The 27426-nt window shown below is 42.6% G+C and overlaps 1 protein-coding gene across 1 annotated transcript in view; it reads left to right on the top strand.

The window, feature by feature from the left end:
* The window catches only part of MYO5C (myosin VC), a 102817-nt gene that overhangs the window by 60485 nt on the left and 14906 nt on the right, over window positions 1–27426 (top strand). Inside the window, exons 23-38 of the mRNA XM_060618503.3 lie at window positions 264–357; window positions 2935–2998; window positions 5074–5254; window positions 7152–7245; window positions 7480–7543; window positions 7630–7710; window positions 8536–8716; window positions 10589–10682; window positions 11565–11628; window positions 12686–12854; window positions 16734–16821; window positions 20236–20334; window positions 21639–21793; window positions 23342–23431; window positions 25729–25879; window positions 26614–26896. Coding sequence (XP_060474486.3) covers window positions 264–357; window positions 2935–2998; window positions 5074–5254; window positions 7152–7245; window positions 7480–7543; window positions 7630–7710; window positions 8536–8716; window positions 10589–10682; window positions 11565–11628; window positions 12686–12854; window positions 16734–16821; window positions 20236–20334; window positions 21639–21793; window positions 23342–23431; window positions 25729–25879; window positions 26614–26896 — 1952 coding nt within the window. The remainder of the gene's footprint in view (window positions 1–263; window positions 358–2934; window positions 2999–5073; window positions 5255–7151; window positions 7246–7479; window positions 7544–7629; window positions 7711–8535; window positions 8717–10588; window positions 10683–11564; window positions 11629–12685; window positions 12855–16733; window positions 16822–20235; window positions 20335–21638; window positions 21794–23341; window positions 23432–25728; window positions 25880–26613; window positions 26897–27426) is intronic.

A 27426-nucleotide genomic window follows, 5' to 3' on the forward strand; every position in this document is an offset into this window, starting at 1 on the left:
GATTTGGGTCTTTTTCCTTGATTTCAGCCATTGCTGTGTCAGGTTGAGAGCCAGTGCCTGAAGTCACATGGAGCTCTTGCACGTGAGTGGAGTACAGACAGCATCTTGCATTGGGCTGGTGCTGGCTGTTCTTTATGGATAGGAGCTGAGCTGGATAGATGGATGGATAAATAAATAAAAATACAGCTTTTCACCAAGAAAGGCTGTGGTGACAAAACTGGAAGTGAGGTTTTCAAAAAAGCTTTTTTTCTTCTCTTCGCTAGAAATTAGCAAAGCTTCAGAAGCATAATTCAGAACTGGAAATACAAAAAGAGCAAACAGAGCTGCAGCTTCGAGAGAAGACTGAAGAGTTGAAAGGTAAAGCCCAAGGCGGCTCGATGCAAACATTCATGTGCTCACCTGTCTAGTCATTAGGGAAATAACTACTGGGTATGAACGGAGTTTTAGGCAGAACCAGGAATCTGCAATGTGTACCCAGGGAAATGAGGGTATTTTTTGCCTCACAGGGAATAACTATATTTAAGTTGTGGTAACTTTACCCTACAGAGGCATCTGTTTTATTTCCATCTTTTGTCAGACAGCACGATAATCCCTGTCTCAGAACCGTCTGGGCCATTTGCAAAATACAGATGGCTGGGCCATAAGCCTGGAGCTTTTCCATCAGAAGATGGGGGGGCGGGTGGGGGGGGCGGTGTCTGTGTGTGTGCATGGGTGTGTCTGTGAGTGGTGGTGGCCAGGGTAGTTCAGGCATCTATCTATATTTTTAAAAACCTTTGTGGTGATCCAGATGCACAGTCGAGGTGATGCCGGAGCAGTGTTGCTGGCCGAGGATCTGTAGTCAAATTTCAAATCTGTCCAAATGACTTGGTCTCAGTGGCACCCCCTCCTCTGCTTACTGCCCCGGCTCTGAGTGAAGGGCCCTGCTAATAAGCACTTGAGCCATATCACCCCCAGGCTGTCAGATACCAGCGGTATCACTTTCATTCAGGGATGTGGAGCAGCTTAGCTCTGTCCATCCATAGCTTTCTAACTCAAACTCTGACTGCAAGCCCTTGCTAAATCCCGATAGGAACAGGAGCCTGGGGGCTCCTGACCAGATGGTTTAAATGACCATACCCATTTAAGAGGATTGTTTCTGTGAGCTCTGACAGGGCAGCAGGGGAGTGGGAGTTCAGGCCTGGGGGTCCAGCACATACCTCAGGCCCAGCAGGCCGTGGATACACCAGGCCGGAGGAGCACAGGTGCCCTGGGGGTTCAGGCCTGGGAGAGACAGATGTCAGGAGGAGGAAAGAAACATCCTGAGTCCTGGCCAGCAGAGCAGGAAGGGCTGTTCAGATGACGCCCAGGATGGGAGTGACCTCCTGCTACAGGTACTGCACATCCTCCACCCTGCCTCTGAGGACTGATGATGTGGGCGTTGACGAACACACGAGGTCAGAGTTCTCTGAGGAAACCTCGACCTGAATTAGGGAAGAGCTTGTCCACCTCCACCTCCTTTATCACAGTACACTGCTCCTGGGTATATTTGCTCTTTCTTCTGACGTTAGGTGGATTTTCCCACAAGAAAATTTAAATTCCCACAAATGCATCCTGAAAGTTACATAGTTGATAGCATTGGCCTGTTTGGGTCCATAATTTTATATATCCTTCTAAAAAGTGTTTGAAAACTTTCAGTCCCAGTGTTTATAAACCGCTTATGCTCTGAGTGTCCCTAAACATGGCAAACAATGTTTTGTGAAAAGCACCAGCCTTCGATTACCCTGTGACCTATTTATTACTAAGGGTTGTTATCGAATGTTTCCCCTTTTTGAGATTCCAGTGTGGATATCAGCCCCTTGCTCCCGGGGACAAAATCACGTTTGGGCAGCTCTTTCACCCCCTTGCAAATGGCCTAAGATGTAAGCACCAGAACTGAAACCAATTCTGTGAGTGAGCTGAAAATTAAAATTATATCAAATATGCTGGCTTCTAAATTAAAGCTTAAGCATTTTTCTAGTATTTTCTGGCTGACTCGTGACATTCTGTAGCAGTTATTTTGATTCAGGGACATTTGATACCTCATTTAACAAACTATTAAACTATTGGCTTTTTTTTTTTAAACCAGTAATTCAGGGTAGTTATCATCACCTCATCCCTGGGCTCCCCTCTGGGGCAGAATTCAGAAATGGGGTGGAAGTCAAGGATGAGGTGTCAGCTATATACAAATAGAGATATCAGGCTTAATGGACTCCTCCCGTTTTGAAGGGCACCTGTTTGGTGCAGATATGCTGGGAATACAGGGCTGTCACAGCTGCAGAATATCCAGAACCCCAGTGATGATAGCCTGGCTTTCCAGTATCCCCTCAACCTATGCTTTGTTGTTAGAGACTCTTGTACTGAATGCAACAGGAGATTTGTTATACTTCCTCTTCCCCAGATAAAGACAGATGCTTCATTATTCTCTTGGTTGTCATGAATGAGTGGTTCTGAGCCAAGAGAACCACTATGGTTCCCCTCTCCCCATCAGGGGACATATGGCCCTGTCTGACAGTTTTGGTTGTCACAACTGGAGCAGAGGTGCCGCTGGCTTCTAAATTGACCATTTTCTTCCCAAAGGAAGAAACCCAAAAGGGTTTCCATGTAGTTTTCATAATGTATATTGTCTCAAAGCCAATATGCCTTTTCAAATCAAATGATCCTCAGACCAAAAAAAGGGCTATAAATGAAACTATTCACACATTCCAACAGGACCAGTTTGTCAGAATGATTATCCCCTGCCCTTGTCTGTATTTCTGATTTATAAATTATAAAAGTGACAGTTACCCTCTCATCTCAAGTCCTACTAGTCATAAATATCCCATGACTGTTCTCACATTCTCACTTTCTTAAACATGACATGAAACAATGGAAGCGTTGGTTTGCAGATATATTTCAAAGAGCATTCTCTTTTCACAGAAAAAATGGACAACCTCACCAAGCAGCTCTTTGATGATGTGCAAAAAGAGGAGCGACAAAGAATGTATGAAACCTAGTTTGCCTTAAAGTTACTGCCTCCTTCTCTCTCTCTACTGTTTTATACTTTGCTTCTTGGCTTGCAGCTAGCAGGTCACAGATACAGGATGGGGGGCGGTGAATCTTTTAGGAAGTGAGAGAGTCAGACGTGTGAGAGCCACATCCCACAGTGTGCTCCTTTCAGACACTGCACAGGGTCTGCAGCTGTGGGCAGTGGACCACCGTGAAGTTCTCGCTTTCCCATCATTGCTAAGACAGGAGTTCAGAGACTGCCACCCCTTTCAACTTCCATCAAGTCCAAGAAGTAAAATTATTGCCCAGGAAACCAACCTTCCTCCCTCCCCTGTCTGTTGTGTCTGTTAACTTGACTCTTGTCCCAGACGATAAGGGATGGAACCCACCTCACAACAGTTAAGGCAGGTCCCCATGACCTTGTACGGTACCAGTCCCACCTTCCCTATCTCAATACCAAACCCTTTGTTCATTTCTAAAGACTGCAGTCTGTGCTCCCTTCTCTTAGAGTCAACTCAAAGGTTTTAGAGTTCAAAGTAGGGATGTGTGGCAGGGTGCTGGGGAGAAACAAAATATTCCTGGCATCTTTCTCTTCAGGGCTACAAGGCTCAGGCTGCCTGGGGTGATAGGATATATATATATATAACTTCCTGTGCATTTAGTTGGCAGAAGAGCCTGGGTCTGCGTAAGGAGAAGGATTGATGCCACAACGTTAGGGGAGGGAATGTCACCAAGGAGCTCCAAGAGTTAACAGATAGACAAAGTGTTTCGTGATCCTATATGAGTTTTAAAATAGGGATATTTGGCTCTTCACCTTGAAATTTTTATTTTCCAATGAACTCTTAACTTTAAAAGAGGAGCTTGGTTCTTGGCATCTCATGGTGCACCGGGGTTGCTTGGGAGCAATCATTTCAAGAAGGGGTTTGGAGAGGCAGGCCAGGTCCAGGTGACTTTAAACTTATTGTAGTCATCATAAGCACTCACCTGTAGCTTGATCTGGCCCCTGATCAGCTGACGGGACATTTTGGCCCCTGACACAATCCTCAAGGAGCGTACAGATGCCAGCAGTCTTGGGGGGGGGGGGGGCACTCCCAACCAGCTTAGGTACAAGTCTGAGATTCTTTCAACATAGATTCTTGGTTGCAGTTTTCTTCTTTTCAAGGTACTCTACTGGCCTCTTAGGAGCTCTGTGGATTTTTGAAAAATGTAAAAACAAGGTTAAGAAGTTTGTTAGTATCTCTAAAAGTGAATGAAACAAAACCCTATTGGGAATGTGACTCTCTTCCTTGGGATTTTCCCTTTGGGCTATGAAAGCAAGTCATAAAATGGACTGAGATGACAGCCTAGCAAGTAGAATGGTGATTTAATAAACTCCTGGAGCCCTAGGACTGCTTCAATTCTGACTGCACCCCCTCCCCAGCCCCGGGCTGTGTCAGGCTGGGCTAGGTCACATCTCTCTTTGGTTATTTATTGTCTAGGTCAATTGTTCCATATTTAATTGAGCAACCATCTCACAAGGAATTGAGTTTCCAGGGACTTTGGCGTACCTGGATTTGCTGTAGTTTATTTTAGAACGTTTGAGTGGCTGGTCCCCTTTGACATGTTAAATGGCTGTATTAACTTATTTAGGAACTAGCCAAACTGTTCTAGGATCCTTGGAACTTGGCAGGGGCTAGTACTTGGCAGAATGTGCCAAGGTCTCTGCTAAGGGAAGAGACCCCTCCAAGAGACCACAGGGAACCACACAGAACTAGGATGGATTCAGAAATACAGTATCCCAGCCACCACTGAGTCTTTGAGTTCAGCCTCCCTACCCTGTGTTTCTTGCGTGTGACCATAGTAGAGCCACATTTATCAGATCAGAAGGTGTAAGAAACTTCCCTAACCTAAGGGGACAGGAAACCAGTAAAAATAAGGCCATTGTCTATTGGAACTGTCACAGTAGATCCTAATTAACTTGTCTCCTTTCCAAGTCTCCTCTTACTATTTTCAAAATGATGTATTGTTCTAATTCAGGTTAAAGAAATTTAGAGAAATTCTGAGTTAATTATTTTTTTCTTTGGCACCTAGACTTCTTGAAAAAAGTTTCGAACGGAAAACACAAGACTATGAGAAGCAGATCTGCTCTTTGAAAAAAGACATTCAAGCTCTCAAGGATGAGAAAATGCACCTGCAGCACCAACTGGAGGAAGAACGTGTCACCTCCGATGCCTTAAAGGGAGAGGTGGCCCAACTGAGCAAGCAGGCAAAGGTAGAAGGGGCTTCTCGCTGCCAGATGAGCTCTTGGGCTAAGTTATCTCACCTGCACAGAGGGAGCAGTTTCAGACTCCCACAGGATCAGACATCCAAGAGCATCTGTATAAAGACCAAAGTCAAAAGGACCCTGATCCCTTCAGTTCTTCCAAGGATGAACCCCCAAGCTGCCTTTAGCTTACCAATAATTGGTTTTCCGATTTTAAAACTCAGCTTTCTAACTATTTTGTAATTATATGAAGCTATTCAAATATGTTGACCTAGAGAATATGTTCAAATTACATTAAAAGTTGATGTGAACCCTTATTATACAACCCATCCCATTGTTGTATTTCTATAAATACCTATATTAAACTACCTTATTATCAGCATCATATATTTTAAATTGTTATCAGAAAATCCACAAAAGCAATGATCCATGTTTGCACAGTCAAGGCATAACTGAATTCCTTCCCTACCAGAAAACACAAAACTGCATGTCTCTGTGTTCTTCAATGCAAAACATTTCAGTGTAAGTTTAGAAAGCTTTTAAGCTTCCATGAAATAAGTGAAATGCATGTTTGTAGAATATTGTTAAGATTATGCAAATATTCTCTGTAACTGTCACGGAATAGCCATGCATGGTTTTGAAGAGCTTTAGGAATCACATCTGGGTCATCTCTTGACTTCCTGGCAGAAACTGTCTGTATTCTCTGGACCCCAGTTTCCTATTGTTTAAAAGGAGGAGTTTGGACTGTGGGATCAGAGAGAATCATGTATCTCTCTGACTGCTCCGTAAGAATGGAGCTCACATAAGACATGTCAATCTGTGGGAGTCGTGTCATCTGGTTAGTCTGCATCTTGGGAAGTCCTATGGCTGCTCTTGGAGTGAGGCATCACTATTTGTCACACACTTCCGCTTTGGTAGCTAAAACTGTGTTCCAAACTCTCGATGTGATATATTAAGGAGACCAGTCTGATTTTCACAGAAAATGAATAACATTATGATCATATATGACTTGTAACATTTATTGAAGTGTTACCAAAAGAAGGTCTTTGGGATTGGATGGTCCTGGGGCCCCATCAGCTTGCCATGTGACCCTGAGTGTGCCATTTCACCTTATGGAGCCTCAGCTTTCTGTCTACAAACTATTACTGTATCACCACATGGGCCTGTTGTAAGGATTAGGTTGTGTATGTAAAGTGATCAGTAAATGTCAGTTGGATCCTCCTTCTCACCCTCTGAAGAAACTGGAACTCTAGCCCTTAAACACTTAGACTGAGAAAATATCAAGGAGGGGTTATTTCCCTCTGCATGTCTCCCCTAGCTACAAAACACACACGTATGATTCTTTCTCAGGCTGACCTCACAAGGTTATAAAGGCAAAATACAGCCTCTTCCCCACAACGTGTGCTGCTTCTCAGTGGACCCTCATCATACCCCCACAGCCAACTCCTAACCTCTTGGGTACCCCTGGCTCTGCCATGTGTCACATTAAAACCTGGCAGGAGCCCAAACCCACAATTATGAGGGTAGTGGCTTGTCCACATCCCTGCATCCTAGAGTTCACCATCCAGTGAAAAGGAATTTAGCCTCTTAGGTTTTACTTCTCTTGGGTCTTCTTCCTCCCCACAGCAGCCCACCCCTGTAGTAAGGAGCTATTTCTTCCCTTTATGTGGTAAAGAAACTAATTCTGTTGCTACAACCAACTACATCTGGGAATAGGTAACAATATTTTGAGCAGTTAAACATGCTTCAAGACCATACTGTGTAGGTAGTGATGATTTAACAAGATTTTAACTGGTTAAGGATGTCTTGGGTAGATACACAACACAGTAAGAGTATTCTCTTTGTCTGACATAAACCATAATAGCTGTTTTTTTCTTCATCTGGTACGGTCACTGCTGTGATACAGACAATCTCTGAATTTGAAAAGGAGATAGAGCTACTTCAGACACAGAAGATAGATGTGGAGAAACACGTGCAATCACAAAAACGGGAAATGAGAGGTAAGAAAAATATGAGTCACTGAGCCCACAAGTCTGGTTGGTTTGCTGATTGGTTGGATATGTGGTATGTTGAATAGTTGGTTGCCTTCGTAGTTGAATGGTTGGTTAGTTGTTTGGTTGAATGGCCAGTAAGTTAGTTGATGGTATGGTTAGCTGGAGACTCTGTGTGACATCTAGAGAATTGGAACCACATTCAAAATTGTAATTTATATCAGCTCTTCCTCTTCCTCTCAGAAAAGATGTCCGAGATCACCAAACAACTTCTTGAAAGCTATGACATTGAAGATGTAAGAAGCAGGTAATCATTTTTGCATTACCAAATATTTAGGAACATGTCACACATGAGAGAGATGATAGATTTTCTTACCCTTCCTTATTTTCCAGGCTCTCTTTGGAAGATTTGGAACATTTAAATGAGGATGGAGAACTTTGGTTTGCTTATGAAGGACTGAAGAAAGCAACACAGTGAGAAATTCCCCCTCAGAGTTCTTTTTTTATTTTCAGAGATGACAGCTATAGGAAAGTCAAAAGTTTATATTCCACAGATTTGACACACAAGGAAATTCCTTACAGTAGGATGATCTAGTAATCACCCGAAATACTTTGAGAATTAAATAATGAGTTGAATAATGGAAAACAATCTTTTTAAAGGATAAACTTTCAAGTAATAAAACCCATAACCTGTACAGTAAAAACAGATTATAACAAATAAGTTAGCCAGGGTTGTTATAGAGATATAATTGTGTTTAAATTTAAGAAGTTTGCTGTAATTTTTTACATACAACCTTTATTTTTAGGACAACTTTAGGTCCACAGCAAAATTTAGCAGAAAGTACAGAGATTTCCCTGGGATTTCCCTTCCCCTGCCCCCATGTAATCAGCATTAGAATCCCCCACCAGAGTGGTATGTCTGTTAAACTGATCTGTCATTATCACCAAAAATCAGTAGTCTACTTCAGGGTTCACTGTCGGTGTTGTACATTCTATGAGGCTGGACAAATGCATAATGAATGTATATTTATTATTGTTGCATCATACAGAACATATTCTTAAACTATTAACATGCAATTTTAATGGTGTCTATAATTTCTTATTATTAACTGCATGTTAATGCACATAATGCTTCCTAACTAACTAGAAGGATTTTATAATCCTGTGTACACAGTTCCATATGTACTTAGCATGGCTCTAATTGTGAATTTTCATAACTGCTGCACATGTACACACTCATAATCAACAACATGGCAGAATAAAAACCAGTGGTTAATTTGTTGATCCGTCCTCTGGCAGTGTTTTGGAAAGCCATTTCCAGTCCCAGAAGGATTGCTATGAAAAGGAGATTGAAGCTTTGAACTTCAAAGTGGTGCATCTAAGTCAAGAAATCAACCACCTGCAGAAATTATTTAGAGAAGAGACTGACATCAATGAAAGTATCCGTCATGAAGTTACCAGGCTGACATCAGAAAACATGGTATGGTCTTATCTGTGGGCCCCAGGTGTGGCCATTATTCTAGAGATGTCATTTGTTAGTGGAATAAAATTCAGTTTCTTGGAAGTAAATGATGGATCAGAATTATGTTTTCTAAGAGTGAAATAACTGGGTCAGAGGATAAAACTATAGGGGTACCTGGGGGTGTGATTCATTCAGTTAAGGGCCCAACTCTTGATTTTGGCTCAGGTCATGATCTCACAGTTCCTGAGTTTGAGCCCCATGTCAGGCTCTGTACTGACAGTGAAGAGCCTCCTTGGGATTCTCTCTCCCTTTCACTCTGGCCCTCCCTGGCTCATCCTCGCTCTCTCTCCCTCAAAATAAATAAACTTAAAAAAAAAAGAACTTTGTTTTTAAAATTAATTAATTATTTTTTACAAAGAAGATAAATCTATAAAATTACCCTAGGCTGGAAAGCACTTTGATGTGAGAAGGGGTTTGTTTACCATAGAATGGGTCCAAATTCTGGTTGTGTGTGTGTGTGTGTGTGTGTGTGTGTGTGTGTGTTTAAACCTATGTATTTTAAGTCTAGCCCTAACCCCTTGGCAAGTGACAAAAAAACCCTAAGGTAAGAAGGGTAACTCTTGAGTGGGACATGTGTTCAGGTCCATCCTTCTGTTTGTGCTGTGAGCAGAGATGATGTGCCTCTTATCTCATTTTTTCAAGGGCTTCTCTCTTCCAAGATTCCTTCCTTCTGAGTTTGTCTCATCTTTTCTTCCAACTCAAGCCTCTAGCCACCGAGAAATGCTATAGGAATCTCTCAAAGAACATCCCTTTCTTAACCCCACATCACCTGCAGTCACCACCCCATTTTTTGGGGGGAGCTGGCCAGACTTCTCAGTGGCCACCTCACTGATTTCTCAACTCATCCCCCATTTACCCCACAGCCACCTTCTTTTTCACCCTCTTCTTGTCTCTCAGCAACATCTGGTGACATCATCACTCCCTCTTCATGCCTGCTTTTGTTCTGCCGCCTTCCATGATACCACACTTTCCTGGGGTTTCTCAAGCCACCTCTCTAGAGGCTGCACCTTGTCACCTTTCTTACCATTTCCTTCTCCTCTGCCTAACCTGAGAGTGTTAGGAAATTGCAAGGCTGCGTCCCAGGTGAGGAGACGTGACCGTGGGCACAGCAAACATGTGGAACGGTGATTAAGGCCCTTCGTGTCTTTGTTTATTCTTTGGATGAAATGTTAGTGAGGAATAATGTGGAACATACATCTTCATGCACAAACAAGTTTTCTTCATTTGCTTCAGAAGCACAGTTGTTCTTACAAACTTGGACGACAGAAAAGCCATTTACATAACGGAGGGTGGAGGTGAATGACATTTAAAGAAATACAGAAGACAAGGACAGAGGACTGTGAGACATACTGGCCCATTCCAGACCTCCACTAACAGAGCAATGCACTGCCTGGAATTCACAGGGCGCGGGGGGACCTCTTTGAGATGATTTTCCTGTTCCTGGATGAGGAGATGGCATCTCTGGGCCTTGGCCAAAGAGGCTGCTCTCTGTTTGCTCACATTGCCCTCATCTCAGCAGAGCCCCTCTCCCCCGTGATGCCCTCCAGACTGTGTACTTCCTTCTCCCCCTGGAGAGAAGGTTGTAGCATGTGAGAACCAGTCCCTCTGAACATGCTGGTATTGCTTGCGACTGTACAGATCCTGAGGTATAAGACCATAATGCCAAACCAGTCTAACACCTCAGCTGGCCCTCACACATAACTATGCTAGATGTACGCTCCTTGGGGTTAGACTCCTAGAGGGTTCAGTTTGCTTCTGAGTAGCTCTGAGATTTTAAAGTTCAGAGATGAAAGCGTTTTATATTCAAATATTTCTGATTCTTCTCTAAAGATGATCCCAGACTTCAAACAGCAAATTTCAGAGCTGGAGAAGCAGAAGCAAGATCTGGAAATCCGCCTGAATGAACAAACTGAAAGCATGAAAGGTACCTGCAACTGTCACGGAAGTACTTTTAGAAGATGGTTTCCTGTGTCCTTGAAATGACAGAAAAGTCATTGTACCCAGGGATCTCAGACTCTGATTCTCCAGGGGCCCAGCCAAGTGACAAATGTGAAAAGGGGGCTGAGTGGAGGAGGCAGTAAGGTGTCCCAGCCTCCGAGCTCCATTGATTGTTGCCAAGTAGGCAAATTGGCCCCAGTGTTGTTTGATAGTCTTATTTTTTTAACTCAAAAATTTTTAATTAATTTATTGAGAGAGAGAGAGAGAGAAAGCATGTGGGAGGTGCAGAGAGAGAGAGAGGGAGAGAAAGAATTCTAAGCAGGCTCTGCACTGTCAGCGCAGTACCCAATGTGGGGCTCAAACTCAGGAACTGTGAGATCATGATCTGAACCCGAACCAGGAGTTGGACGCTTAACCGACTGAGCCACCCAGGTGCCCTTGATCCTATTTTTAAAGAAAAGCCAGAAATCCATATTTTTATATGAAATATGACAACTTTAGAATAATGGCTTTAAAATTTTTTAATTTTTTGTCTTTTTATTTTGGAGAAAGAGACAGAGCATGAGTGGGGAAGGGACAGAGAGAGAGGGAAATACAGAATCTGAAGCAGACTCCAGGATCTGAGCTGTCAGCGCAGAGCCCGACGTGGGGCTCAAACTTATGAACTGAGAGATCATGACCTGAGTCAAAGTCGGATGCTTAACTGACTGAGCCACCCAGGCACACCTAAAAATTTTTAAACATTGTTCAGACCAAACAAAACCTCTACCAGGAAACAGCTTAGGACCCCTGATAACTGAAAGCACGACCAAATCCGAATCAGGGTGCCATATAGCCCCCCAAATCATGGCAGGTCTTCTCACTACAGGAAAACTGGAAGAATTGTCTAACCAGTTGAACCGCAATCAAGAAGAGGAGGGAACACAAAGAAAGTAAGTATTAATGTGTATGTTTGTGATGTTCATGCTCACGTAAATGCTTTTCTTTTCCGAAATTGTGGGAGATACCAACATATGTTATTAAGCCAAAACAGCAAGGCGCTGATTAAGGTAATATGATGCATTACCATTTAAATGTGAAGGAAAGAAACACATATGTACACACACACACACCCTGGGAAAACATACAAGAACCAAAACATCGCCTGCTTCCAGGGAGGGTAACTGGATGGCTGGCACACAGGGGAGGGAAGGGGACTTACTTCTCACCACATACTCTTTTATACTGTTAGAATGTCATGCCACACACACAGATAATCTGTTTAAAAAACTGATGAGATAAGATTGTGTGTGAGAGAAGAGATTTTCTTACAGCAAACCGTTTAGAGTAAGACTTGAAATCTGTGCTGACAGAAAATCTTCACTGTTAATCCCCCCAAATTTGCATTCTGACCAGCAGAGGGCCTGGCGCTCTGGTGGAGCCTCGTGAGGAAAATTTTTGCTGCCAGCTCACTGATACACTTGATTTTCAGAGCAATACATGGACACAATATGTCCTAGAGAACATTTTTAGTCATGTGACTTCATTGGTAGGAGAGGGATGAAATGAGGGCCCCAAAGAGTAGGAAAGTGGGGAGACACTGTCTTGGAACTCTTGATGGGCTGCTGCTTCTTTCTGATCCCTGGCTTTTTGAGAGTCTGGTCCCCAGGCCTTTCACGAAGGAGATAATCATCGGGCTTTCTGTCTTAAGGGCGTGAGTGGGTGTGGATGCCTCGTGGGAGCCCTCAGCAGCCCCTGGTGGAGTGGAGGCAAGAATCTCCATCAGGTTAAGGAGACCAGGGCAGTCATAGACAATTATATACACAGCCAGCCCTGATCTTTGCCCCCACCCCCACTTCGAGGACATTTCTACTCAAGTACTATTCACCTTATACATACATTGGCCAAAGTATTTTTCTGTCTTTGGAAATAATTAGTTTTTGCTATGACAATGAGTGACTTCTCCATGACAGTCAAACTGTTATACAATTTCCTTTATCCCTTTGTCAGGACCTTAGAGGCCCAAAATGAAATACACACCAAAGAGAAAGAGAAGCTGATCAGTAAGATTCAAGAAATGCAGCAGGCCAGCGAGCTCTTGAAGAAGCAATTTGAAAGTGAAAGTGAAGTGAAGAGTAGTTTCCGACAGGAAGCATCTCGGCTCACTATGGAAAATAGGGTAAGAAGTTTCCCAACTTGATAAATGACTGTGTGCAGATGTCACTGAAGGAGGGCGGGGGGAACATGTCACCTAACGCATGCAATGAACAGCCACCGTGAGAGCAGTGTGTTTCCTGCTCTCGGGAGACAGGTGGTCTCTGAGGTTATAGCCTGCTGCTGAGCCTTGGGGGCTTAGCACAGGCCACACAAGCAAAGTGTCCGATAAAGTAAAGGGAGGATGAGAGGAGACATGAGCACTGTCCTACAGATGGCACCTGTCTCACCCATTCTGGTCCAGAACACACCGAGAATGACAGGCTGATGTGGGAACTTCCCTAAGCAAGACTTTCCATAGTGAGGGGCCCTCCTTGCTTTGCAGGTGTGCCCTTCCTACAGTTTTTCAAGTCAAAATGTTCTTCTGTGAAATGATCATGATGGTAGATGACAGACACCTTAAACTGTTAAAATCTTCATCACATTTTAAATGCCCTTGTCAGAAAGAAATTCAGCTACTCTAAGTCAGTCCCCAGCAATTCTTTTGAAATTTTATTGGTGTGTGAAACCCACAAGCCTGAGAAGCACCATCATGGCCCATGGGCCACTTTCCTGGGAGTCAGACTGCTCAGGCCGCTTCCTGGCCTTTGAGCCTCCCAAGTCTATGACCAGCGGAGGGGTCCCTGGGCAGTGGTCAGCACCCTGGACAGGCTGCATCCCAGGCTCTGCATCCTATTGTCAGGACCCGCCATTTCTTTTTTTTCCCCCAAAGTTTTTATTTAAATTCCAGTTAGTTAACATACAGAATAACATTGGTTTCAGGTGTAGAATCTAATGATTCATCATTGACATACAACATCCAGTCCTCATCACAACAAATGCCCTCCTTAATACCCATAACCCATTTAACCCATCCCCCTACCCACCTCACCTCCAGCAACCCTCAATTTGTTCTCCATAGTTAAAAGTCTGTTTTCTGGTTTGCCTCTTTTTTACCCCCTATGTTCATCTGTTTTGTTTCTTAAATTCCACACAGGAATGAAATCATATTATATTCATCTTTCTTTGACTGACTTATTTCGCTTAGCATAATACTCTCTAGTTCCAGCCACATCATTGCAAATGGCAAGATTTCATTCTTTTTCATCGCTGAGTAGTATTCCATTGTGTGCACACACGCGTGTGTGTGTGTGTGTGTGTGTCTGTCTGTCTGTCTGTGTGTGTAGACATCTTGTTTATCCATTCATCAGTCAATGGACACTTTGGCTATTTCCATAATTTGGCTATTGTTGATAATGCTGCTATAAACATTGGGGTGCAATGTTTATAGCAGTATTATCAAATATTACAACAGCATTAAATACTCTGAATCAGTATTTTTGTATCCTTTGGGTGAATACTTAATAGTGCAGTTGCTGAATTGTAGGGTAGTTCTAGTTCTAACTTTTTAAGGAAACTCCGTACTCTTTTTCAGAGTGGCTGCACCAGTTTGCATATGAATGAAATCATATGGTATTTGTCTTTTTCTGACTGACTTATTACACTGACCCCCAATGTAAGGGGGTTCCCCTATATTCACATCTTCACCAACACCTGCGGTTTCCTGTGTTGTTGGTTTTAGCCATTCTGACAGGAATAAAGTAATAGCTTATTGTAGTTGTGATTTTTATTTCCCAGGTGATGAGTGATGTTAAGCATGTTTTCAGGTGTCTGTTAGCCATCTGGATGTCTTCTTTGGAAAAATGTCTGTTCATGTCTTCTGCCCATTTTTCAACTGGATTATTTGATTTTTGGGTGCTGAGTTCTATAAGTTCTTTATAGATTTTGGATACTAACCCTTTCTCAGATATGTCATTTGCAAATATCATCTCCCTTTCTGTAGATTGCCTTTTAGTTTTGTTGATTGTTTCCTTCACTTTGCAGAAGCTTTTTATCTTGATGACGTCCCAATAGTTTGTTTTTGCTTTTTTCCCTGGCCTCAGGAGACCTAAGTATAAAGAAGTTGCTATGGCCGATGTCAAAGGGGCTACTGCCTTTGTTCTCCTAGTATTTTGATGGTTTCCTGTCTCATATTTAGGTATTCATCCATTTGGAGCTTATTTTTGTGTATGTTATAAGAAAGTAGTTCTATGTCATTCTTTTGCATGTTACTGTCCAGCTTTTCCAACACCATTTCTTAAAGTGACTGTCCTCTAGTTATTCTTTCCTGCTTTGTCAAAGATTAATTGCCCATATACTTGTGGGTTCATTTCTGAGTTTCCTATTCTGTTATATTGATCTATGTGCCTATTTTGTGCCAGTACCATAAGGACCCCCCATTATCTCACAGAAAACCATGAGGGGGTAAAATCTTATTTTGCAATATCAGGATTTAACTTTGATGAAGAATTATATCTAAAGAGATCCAAAGAGTTTAACATTTAATAGAAAGTAACAAGTTCCAGTCAGGGGCACCTAGATGATGTCCAACTTTTTTTGAAGGAGATAGAACTTTCTCAGTGAATAGCCTGTATTCAGACAGTAGAGAAGCAGCTTCCTACTGAGCACGTGTGGGTGGCTGTCCTGACTTCCACAGCAGTGCCTCTGTGTGTCCCTGGGGTCTCAGTTCTGTGTCTCTGGAGAAACACATTAAGAACTTTATCTGTTCTTACAAGTAGGGGTGTGGGTACAGTTCCTTCCCTCCTATCTCAGCCCATCCTAAAATTCATCTAATAATAAAAAAAGTCACCAGTCAATGAGAGCCTGGAGGAAACCACTGTTCACATTTTGATTTATTTTATTCCTTTCTTCTTTTTTCTACCATGGTGATACACATTTTATAAAATTGGGGTCATACTGCATATAAAGTTTTAAATTCTATATTTTTTCTCACACTATATTGAAATACTTTCCCATTGTCATTGATAATATATGCAAGCTGTCATTTTAATACCTAAGTCATAGGATACACAACAATTTATTCTACCCACTATTGTTGGACATTGGATTTTTTGGCTACAAGTAATAACACTATGATGAACACTCTGAACAAAATCCTTGTTCACCGGGAGAACTGTTGGAAGGGAGAGGGAGCCACAGAGTAGAAACAGCACAGTTTCCATTGGCCCTGAGAGTCCCCAGAGGGCACATGGCTATAGTGATTGTATGGTGGGTACTGCTGGATCTGAGAAGCCTGAATCTTTTCTGGGCCAAAACCTTTGGGATTTAGGAAGAGCCCAAACATTTTGCCCTTTCTAAGACATATTTGTAGGCATCCGGGACCCTGCTGGTTTTTGAGCCAAATTCAGCATGAGCAAGGCCACTCCATTATTAGGAAGGAAACACAAAGCCAGGACCCAAACCTCTGAAGTTTCTCTGCCTCCAGACTCTGATATCCAGAGAACCTATTTTCACACATTCATATTTCTAAATTATCTGCAAGGGGCACTACTTTAGTAAGAAAAAATTGATCAAGATAAATATGGCATATCCATACAATAGGGTGTTTTTCAGCCACAAAAAGGAATGAAATACACATAGTACAACATGGATGAGCCTCAAAAACATGCTAAGTGAAAGAAGCCAGACACAAAAGGCCACATATTATATGATTCCATTTATATTAAGTGTCCAGAAGAAGCAAATAATATAGAATCATAAAACAGATTAGTGATTACCAAGGACTAGAAGGGAATAGGGGAACAAGAGGGTGACTGCTGAAAGTTACAGGTTTCTTTTTGGTGTGATAAAAATGTTCTAGAAATCGGTAATGGTGATGTTTGTACAGCTGACTTTAGAAAACCATTTCGTGTACACTTTTTGAATGAATTAGATGGTATGTGAATTATTGTTCACTAAAACTGTTACCAAAAAATAGATTAAGATGCTTCTAAGCTCATGTCCTTGTTTCTTTTGATTTCTGTAGGATCTTGAAGAGGAGTTAGACATGAAGGACAGAGTGATTAAAAAGCTCCAAGATCAAGTTAAAACTCTAAGCAAGACGATTGAAAAGGGTAGGAAAAATAACATTCCCTTTCCTACTTTTTGGAACTGTCAGCTAAGGTCCACAGGCACCGTTTGATTCCTGATGTGGTCCAGAGTCTTTAAAACTCAAAGGAGTGATTGTCAACGGGTGAGGTTGGGGGCTCAGTGATAGACTAATGGAAAGATCCTTTGGGCCGAGGCTAGCTCACCAGCCCTCAGATAATTCTAGATGCACTCATGTAATTGCAAGGGACACCCTGTAATGAATACTTTTAACCTCTTCTGCTATTAACTCTCCCCTTTTAAAAGTGAAACTGTAATCAAGTTTCAAACTAACTGCTTTGAAATTCTCTTCCTCTCCCAGTTACAGAGGATTAATATCTCCATTTCTATTAGAAGAAAGAAGTAGAGAGCTAAGAAGCCAGACAGTAGTCCTGAATATGAACTTCACATTTTGAATGTCCTCATGAACTCCTGTGAAAAGGCCCCTAGGCTTTTCTTTCCTTCACCTGCTTCTGAGTCTGAACTTTTCTGACTTCTCTCTTCTAATGTTCTTGACTCATGTTTCGTATCACTTCCTTTTCCTCCCAAACTGGACCACTAAGTCTGTACCTTGAACTCTCTGTTCCTTTTACTGTATTCACACTTTTGAAGAGCTCCTTTATTATTCTTTTTTTTTTTTTAATTTTTTTTTCAACGTTTTTTATTTATTTTTGGGACAGAGAGAGACAGACAGAGCATGAACAGGGGAGGGGCAGAGAGAGAGGGAGACACAGAATCGGAAACAGGCTCCAGGCTCCGAGCCATCAGCCCAGAGCCCGACGCGGGGCTTGAACTCACGGACCGCGAGATCGTGACCTGGCTGAAGTCGGACGCTCAACCGACTGCGCCACCCAGGCGCCCCTCCTTTATTATTCTTTATTCAACTCTCACCTCAAACTCAAAATGCCCAACAGCAACATGAGGATTTCTCCCTCAATAATGATAAATCATGTCTGCCCTCTCAAAGCTCCCATTGTGTCCCTGTTTTTGGAATGAGTGAATGAACTGCCATCTCAACATAAGGACTTCCAAACTCCACCTCCCACTCCTCAGTTTTTTTCTTGAGTCCTGGTCCTTTTTTGTCTCCAAGACTATCTCCTTTGCCTTCCTATTACCTCCTCCAACTCAATGTGTCTAAGTGGAATACATCAGCTTCCCTTCATGTTAGTTATCCATTGTCATATAACAAACTATCCCCAAATTTAGCAACTTAAAACAACAAACACTTAGCAACACACCGTTTCGAGAGTCAAGAATGAAGGAGCAATTTAGCTATGTGGTTCTGGCCCTGAGCTGCCTTCAAGTCATCAGCAGGGACACGGTCATCAGAAAGCTTAACAGGCTGCAGTATCATTCTTATCATAAACAGCATTGCTTACTAAAACAGTTGGCGTTCTACCTTTATTAGTTTCCAAGGGAACAGAGCTAATTTATTAAATTAACAGGAGAAAGTCTCGTGCAGTAGTAAGAAAGTTTTGTTAACAGTACTTGCATCACCTTCTTTTTCACCCACCAGACCCTACTCACCTTTCTTGGCCCAACGGGTGTGCTACCTCCTTCATTTTTTAACAGTTCCAACCCACTTCTGTGTACATTCTCATGGCCCCTGTGTGAATTTCCTGTAGCTGCTGTAACAAATCAGCATAAAATTAGTGACTTAGTGGAACACAAATTTATTATCTTACGGTCCTGGAGGTCAGAAGTCCAAAATGTTTTTCACAGAGTTAAAATCAACATGTTAGCAGAGCTGAGTTCCTTCTGGAGGCTTTAGTGGAGAATCCTGTCCCTTGCCTCTCCAGCTTCTAGAGGCCACCCACATTTCTTGGCTTATGGGTCCCTTCCTCCATCTTCAAATTCAGCAGCATAGCATCTTCAAATCTTTCTCTCGCTGATTCATAGGGGCACATGTATCCCAGTGTTTATAGCAGTGCTTTCAACAATAGCCAAATTATGAAAAGAGCCTAAATATCCATCAACTGATGAATGGATAAAGAAGATGTGGTTTATATATACAATGGAATGCTACTTGGCAATGAGAAAGAATGAAATCATGCCATTTGCAGCAACATAGATGGAAATGGAAGGAATGATGCTAAGTGAAGTAAGTCAGTCAGAGAAAGACAGATATCATATGTTTTCACTCATATGTGGAACTTGAGAAACTTAACAGAAGACCATGGGGAAGGAGAAGGAAAAATAAGTTACAAACAGGGAGGCAAACCATAAGAGACTCTTAAATACAGAGAACAAACTGAGGGTTGATGGGGGGTGGAGGGGAGGGAAAAAGGGGTGATGGGCATTGAGGAGGGTACTTGTTGGGATGAGACTGGGTGTTATATGTAAGTGATGAACCACGGGAATCTACCCCCAAAACCAAGAGCACACTGTACATACTCTATGTTAGCCAGTTTGACAATAAATTACATTAAAAAAAATCTTTCTGACCTCTGCTTCTGCATTACATCTCTTCTCAGAATGGACATGAATCTTTGGTGACCAGAAGGCAGACTCTGGCTCACCCAAAGATGTCCACATCACAGTCCTCAGAACCTGTGGGTGTGTTATTTACACAACAAAAGGGATTTTTGCCAATGTGATTAAATTGAGGATCTTGAGATGGGGAGATTACCTTGGATTAATCTAGGTGGACCCAGTATAATCACAAGAGACCTCATAAGAGAGGGGCAGGAATGCCAGAGTGAAACAAGGTGATGTGACAACAGAAGCAAAGAGACAGACAGACAGACATGGTGATGGAAGCAGAGGTCAGAGGAAGCAGAGGCTACAATCCAGGGGATGTGGGTAGCCTCTAGAAGCTGTAAAAGGCAAGAAGCGGATTCTCCACTAGAGCTTCCAGAACTTAGCTCTGCTGATACTTTGATTGTAGTCCAACATGTAAGATCCATTTCAGTCTTCTGACCTCCAGCACCGTAAGATAGGAAAATTTGTGGTATGTCAAACCACTAAGTTTGTGGTAACTTGTTACAGCACATAGGAAGCTAATACAGCCCTCTTAGGATCATGCAGTTTGGTACTTTGCTCACCTACTGTTTCATGAATCTTGTTTCCTTGACTGTGATGTCATCATCTTGAAGACAGAAGCAACATCTTGGCTTGCTTTCTTATCCGCACTGTGTTGGATTCATACCGGGCACTCATGAGGAGCCCTTCAAGGATCATTCCGCCCTTTCAGTGACAGCTATACTCATTGATATAGTTGCAGATAAGAATCACTACCAGAGGAATTCTTCGGGATTAATCAAGTTTCCATTTATCTGAAAGCCGCAGGCATTTGTGTGTAAGCCAGCCAGAATGGGGTGGAAAGAGACAGAGCAGTCTCGTTATAAAGCCTGTGGGAGTTGTTTCTGTGAATTTAGCTGATTGTTTGCCTCTGACTATAGGCAATGATGTGCACTTGTCCTCAAGACCCAAGGAGTATCTTGGAATGCTGGAATACAAGACAGAAGATGAGGACAAGCTCATTCAAAACCTCATTCTCGGTAGTGAGACCTGGAAGTCTGAATGTTTGCTCTGTCAGTCATTGCTACCATCATGGGTGGGAGTAGTCATTTCTCTTCCTCCACTGCTGCTTCTCCTAGCCCAGAGTCTCCTAACCTTGGCACTGGTGACCAGATAATTGGTTGTTGTGTGGGGGCTGTGTATTGTAGAATATTAAGTAGCATCCTTGACTTCTACTCTCTAGAAACCAGTAACAACCCCTAGTCATGACAATAAGAAACATCTCCAGACATTGCCAAATGTCCCTTGGGAGCCAGAATTGCCCTCAGTTAAGAAGTACTGCCCTCACCCCTTCCAAAGTCTAATCATGGGATCCAGATAGAAGACACATCCTCTCATCTTTGTGTCTCAGCACAGGAGCAATGGCAGAAGTAACTGTGGTTCCATGTCCCATTCGACTTCTGCTGAGAATTTTATTTGCAGGCAATGTGATGGGAGCTTCCCAAACACATTTCAGTTACAGGAATGTTCCAATGTGCATGCTCAAGTGTTGGTGGTCTTAGAACCAATCTTACTAGACTGTCCTCACCTAAAAATCATATGGTTTTCCAGTGGGAGAGAGAAAAGCTGCCTTTCTATAAGCTGGTCTCAAGATAAAGCAGAAAGCTTATGTGTAGCCTAACTTCCTCTTCTTCTAGGTGATTCCCCCACCAGAGCACATGAGCCACCTGTACCCTTTCCTTTCTAGCCTTACTTGTGCACAGCTGTGGGGCCTCTTCATTCCTCTATCTTAATGCAGCCATGGGGAGGTCTTTGTTTGCTTACCTGAGTTTATTCTATAAAGTTTCTCTCTTCCCTTTATCCCCAGTGTCTCCTCCTGCCATTCTCTTCTTCTCAAGGTCAGCGAGGCCCGCCTCTGCAGGACTATAGTGTGTCTGTTTTCCTGATTCAGGAAAGATGTATGTGATCACTGAGATCGTATCCCATCCTCATCACACAGGCTGGAGTTGGGTGCATGGACTTAGGGTTTTTCCCTTACATTGAGGGCTGAAATCCAGGGTCTCCATGCCAGGAAGAAGTACAAATTCTATCTAAAATTCAGCCTTTTTTTTAAAAAAAGAGAAAGTCCTTTGCAAATGGGAAGTAAGAGGAACAGGTGGTACCTGTATATTTTTGCCAGAAAAGAGCCAGACTGAATTCCTCAAAGAGAAAAGATAGGCCTGTGCATTCAGGCATTGTATCAAGTACAGAAAAGCAAATAACCCTTGTCCCATAGTCAGAGGCTCCTTAGGGGGAGAGCTGGCTATCGATCAGCTGTAGTCCTCATTGACTCTTTCTGTTCCAGACTTGAAGCCTCGTGGTGTGGTGGTGAACATGATCCCAGGGCTGCCCGCTCACATCTTGTTCATGTGTGTACGCTACGCAGACTCTCTAAACGACGCCAACATGCTCAAGTCCCTCATGAACAGCACCATTAGTGGCATCAAGCAGGTGGTTAAGGTAGGAACTGCCTTTGACATTGGCCTTTGGTATTTTAGTTATTTTAAGAACACCTTAAGGGTTCATCCTTGGCCCATTCTTCACCTCTAGTCTTCGGTGAATCACGCGATTCCTTAAATTAGTCAGAGACCCACTCTGTGAAAGAAGTCAAGCTGTTTGGAAAAGACAAGTTAGGTTAGGGATCCCCAAGGATAAAGATGTGCCAACAGACCCCAAAACCTTACCTTCAAGACTACAGCCGGGTAGCCAACACCCCCATCACTTCTACCCCTTCAGGGTATGAGATGTCCGGCCATGAGGACTCATTATTCATCAGGAGTTAGAATAGAAAATTAACATTTGTCTGGTGCTTTGCGTGCTTTCTAGTCACTATATTCACAAGAGCCACCAGGGTGTTCTGGGAAGAGACCCCCATAAATTGATGTTTTCCCTGTCCATAATTTCATAAAATGGGTTTCCTTAGGACAGACGTGCATTGTGTCCCAGGCCATGGGTACACGGTACTTGCCTCCTCTTGCCACTCTGGAATCTTTAAATATTTAGAAACTAGAAGATGCATGGCATGAGGAATAGAAATCCTTCCTCACCAACATTTTCCCAGTCCGCTTCCCCAGTGGCTCCCTGCCTCTGACTCTGCTGGTGTCCAGGACCGCCCCTCCCCAGCTCCAGCACACAGCACATTAAAGCAGCCCTCACTTGGCCCTGCGCCCCCGCATCTCTGTGCCTCTCCATTCACCAAGGTGCTTACATTAGCAGGTTAGTTCCTGCAATCTGGCTTCATCTCTGTCACTGCACAAAAAGATCACCAGTAATTCCTCTTGCTAAATCCAGTGGTTTCTCCTTAATTTTTATCCTCCTCTAAGGGACTGAAGCTTTCAGACCACCTCTTTGAAACCATCCTACTTTGTCCTTCAAATCCCAGGACTGTCCCAGTTTTCCTCTTACCTCTCTGACCACCACACCTCTACCTTCTTTCTTCCTCTTCTTGCTGCCCCACAAGCGGGGCTGTTCTTCCCAAGAGAGTCCTCGCTTCTGAGCTCTGGTCCCTCCACCCCTTTCCTTCAAGATAGCATTCTCTCCCCTTCTCAGGAGCTTTCTCAGCTGCCCTCTTTCATCAGCATCTTTCCAGCCTCTGAACTTTTGTGGCATCATCTATGTCCACCATGCAGGTGCTCAGCCCCCTATATAATTGTGTCCTGCATATGTTATGTTGTATGCAACATTCTTCCCAGTCAGAATGAGAATTCCAGAAAGCAAGTCCCCAGATTTACCTTTATTAGGCACTCCTGCAGTGCCTGTATCAAGCTTCATACTAAGTGACCTATACAGAAATACTTTGCAAACCATAACCTGCTAAATAAACATAAAAGCCTATCATTACAGTATATAAATTTAATAAAATCTTGGGTGAATAAAAGAAGAATTCATTTTGATCAAAAGCCAACAGCTAACTAAACAGGTAAGATACATCTGTTCTTGGCTCAAAGGTACCAGTAGTGACCAAATCCAACTTTGTCTTTCTTTCTTTCTTTTTGTTTTTTTTTTAAGGAACATTTAGAAGACTTTGAGATGCTATCTTTTTGGCTTTCCAATACGTGTCATTTCCTCAACTGCCTAAAGCAGTACAGTGGTGAAGAGGTAGGGGCACTCGCCTGCTCTGTGTTCTGTGCTGACTGCTGGTCTAGAACTTCCTTATGAGGCAGAGCCCACCACAGGGATTGGACATGTCCCCACTTCCTGGGGCAGCCTCTGCTCCAAATGGCTTCCTACTTTCCTCCTCAGCCAGGAGGCCAGCTTCACATTACTGGTTGGACAGGATTCACAGCCAGAGACTTCTAGAAAAAGGCCTGGACCTTGGGCATGATAATAAGCCTCCATTTTCCTTGAGTTTTAAATCAATGAGGTAGATTAGATGATTTTTAAGTTTGATTCTGGTTGTGAAATTCTGAAGATTTTAGTATTCTAACTCTAAAATACAACCTTTAGATCAACATGGCTGTTTCTTCAGAGAGGATCTGCAGGATTCTCATCTTCCTCCATAATCTGTACATCTTTTGCCATTCCAACTCTGCCCCCAAGGGGCTAACATCATAAAGGAATTCTCCACCTTCAAATACTCAAAGAGCAAAATTTCATTGACCTGAAATAACAAAGTGGCTTTTAGGGTTTTACTGCTCTCCCAATGTTTCTACCATTTGTCCCTGCACATACCCATGCAGTGTATGAAGTTTCCAGTGTCATACCTTCCCCAACACTTGATATTGACAGACATTTTAATTATTTACCAACCTCATAGGTATAAAATGATACCATGTCAACTTAAATTGCAATTACTTGATCACTAATGAGGTCAAGAATCATTTCATGTGCTCACTGGTCATTTAGGTTTCTTTTCAAATTACCTATGACATCAGTTCTCCATTTTGTTTAGAGGTGATTTTTTTTTTTTTAATGATTTGTAGGTCTTTATCATGGATAAACCATGGCTTGTCTTATATTTTTCTTTATGGAGTCTATCATACATAATTTCTGAATTTTGGTGTATCAATCCTATCCTTTTATGATGTGTTTTAGTGTCTCGGTCAAGAAATTCTTCCCTGCCCTGAGATCGTGAATTTATTCTCCTACTTTCTTCTGTATTTCTGTAATTCAAATTGGAGCTCACAATTATGCTTTTACCTATCCAGAATTGGTGTGATTATTTATCCCATGATGTTGAGATAATGACCTCATATCTTTTCCCGTGTGGATAGCAAATTGTCCCAATGAAGGAAGAGTAAAATATAAAAGTAATTCTACTAGTATTACAGAACAAAAGGAGGAACAAGTAGAGAAAACTCAACCTCTGACTAAAAGGAATACCAACAGGAGCAGGGGGCACAGACCAGCCCATCTAAGACAAACAAGCATGTGTGAGACATTAATGGAAGAGGATATTATTCAACACCATTTACTTTTTTACCTTTTCTTTGCCCCCATCAGCCACATATACAATGTTCTTTGCTCTATCTATTCTACATGTTTTTTTTTCAGTTGCTATATATTCATTTCTATTTCTATGGTTTTCACCTATGCCTGTTACCATTATATCCTCTTCTTGTCTTAATGCTTTCTTTTTCCTTTATTTCTTTGAACATATTGAACATACTGTATTAGGCTGGTGGGCTGTTATGACAAAATACCACAGACTAGAAGGCTTTTAAACCGCAGAAATTTATTTTCTCACAGTTCTAGAAACCTGAAGTCTGAGACCAGGGTGCCAGCATGGCTGGTACCTGGTGAGTGCTCTCTTTCTGGCTTGTGGATGGCTGTATTCTCGTTATACCCTCACACAGACTTCCCTTGGTGTGTGGGCGCAGAAAGAGAAAGATTGAACTTTCTAGTGTCTTTTATTAAAGGCACACTAATCTCATCAGACGAGGGCCTCACACTTATGACCTCATTTGATCTGAATTACTTTTTTACAGGCCCCATCTCCAAATACAAGCATACTAGAAGTGAAGGCTCCAACACAGGAATCTGGGAACATCACAAATATTTAGTCCATTGCACACATCTTAAAATATTTCAGATTGATCTATGCTCTATAATCATTAAGTCATGAATCTCATGTATTGTATTACTGACCTCTTAAACCTCTTTGTTTCCTTGGGTGCTTTGCAGTTTTGTTTTGTTTTTTTATGAGCTTCCATGGAGGTTATTTTCCACTGTGTTCTGTTGGTGCTGGAGGCACATATTTGTAGGGTGAGTACAGTGACAGTTAGTTATAGAAAATAAGGGCTACCACACACGTGTAGAGCTCATTTGATACAAATAAGACATTAAGTTTTGAAGTATAGGAGCTGATTATAATGCCATTAGAGAGTATTTTAATTTCGTGCATGCCTATAGCATTCTAATATTTATATGTATTTATATGCTCAAATTACTTTCAGGAATTCATGAAGCTTAATAGTCCACATCAGAATAAGAACTGCTTGAACAATTTTGACCTTTCAGAATACAGACAGATTCTTAGCGATGTGGCAATACGAATATATCATCGGTTCATTGTTGTAATGGAAAATAACATTCAACCAATAATAGGTAAGAAAAGAATTGATGACCAAAAAATATTTATGGTAACACCGAAACCTTAAAAAAACAAATCCTGTAGGTCGTGCCTAGATGGCTCAATTGGTTAAGCATCCCACCCTTGATCTTGGCTCAGGTCATGATCTCATGGTTGGTGAGATATAGTGATTTCAAAGAACATAATTTTAAAACCAGAAAAATGTAACCATGTAAATGTCTCATTTTTAATTCTTTTCTATTGCTTGAAATGATTACTTCTCTGAAAAGTACATGGTTTGTAATTTCCTGCCTGGAAGGGTGATTCACCCCAAAGGGAAAGACCAGGAAGACCTGCTACTCCATGTGTAGCTACTCCTAGGTCATTACCACTTTTGAAATCTTTAAGTCCCACTCAGATTCTTGTATACTTTCTTCAACTTTCTGAAATTTAAATACTTCAGGCTTGAAATGGTACAGACCATGAGTTGTGTCAACCCGCTCCCTTTCCTGTGAAGCTGAAAGAAGAGGGAGTCCAAGCCTGCAAGAGGAGCTGCCGCCCTGTTGTACACAGCCATGTGCTCCGCCCACTTCCTACACCCCGTGCTCCCCACTCCTTGATTCTCTTGCTTTCCCCATCACAGCTGCATCCACGGCTAACTCTTGCAGAAAATGTCCCGGGTCCTGGAAAAGACCCTAGAGAGCAGTGGGAAATGTTCTCTGGTTGTCCCCACCGCATGTGCAAGAAATACCTGTGTTTTCCTCTGCAGTGCCGGGCATGCTGGAGTATGAGAGCCTGCAAGGCATCTCCGGCCTGAAGCCCACGGGCTTCCGGAAGCGGTCATCCAGCATAGATGACACGGACGCCTACACCATGACCTCTGTCCTGCAGCAGCTGAGCTACTTCTACAGCACCATGTGCCAGAACGGCCTGGACCCTGAGCTGGTGAGGCAGGCTGTGAAGCAGGTCTTCTTCTTGATCGGGGCGGTCACCCTGAACAGCCTCTTCCTGCGCAAGGACATGTGCTCCTGCAGAAAAGGGATGCAGATCAGGTAAAACCCATGATTCACCAGTTACACCGAGAGGCAGCTGGAAAGGATGCTTTTAATGTCTAGGGTCACATATTGCTGCCCCCTTCCCATGAGCTGCACTGCCTGGTGGGGGGGGGGGGGGTTGTGCAAGAGGACTCTTGGGACTTTGGGGATGTCTGTGGTCAGGTGGTGGCCCCTCCACCCACCACTCTGCACCAGGCTAGCTTGACACTCAGGCCCAGGGCCTTTAGTGGCTAAAGACTAGCAACTAGTAATTGTAGATTTTAAATCCTGGCCCTGGGTACTTATCATACACTCAGCCAGTGTTTACTGACCATCACCTCTGTGAATAGCACTGCCTGGTGGAGGACACAGGAAACAAAGGAAAGAGCAGTTTGATCCCTGCCCTCTAGAAACTCAAAATAGCCAGATAATAATTCAAGGCAAGTCTGATTAAGTCACAAACGAGTGCTGCAGAGAAGAGAGATTACTGAGGACAGAAAAGTTAAGCCTGAGAGCTGTGCATTGAGTGATTTAAAAAGGGAGAAGAA

Source organism: Panthera onca, chromosome B3, assembly GCF_046562875.1.
Source record: "Panthera onca isolate mPanOnc1 chromosome B3, mPanOnc1 haplotype 2, whole genome shotgun sequence".
In the NCBI taxonomy this organism is placed as follows: domain Eukaryota; kingdom Metazoa; phylum Chordata; class Mammalia; order Carnivora; family Felidae; genus Panthera; species Panthera onca.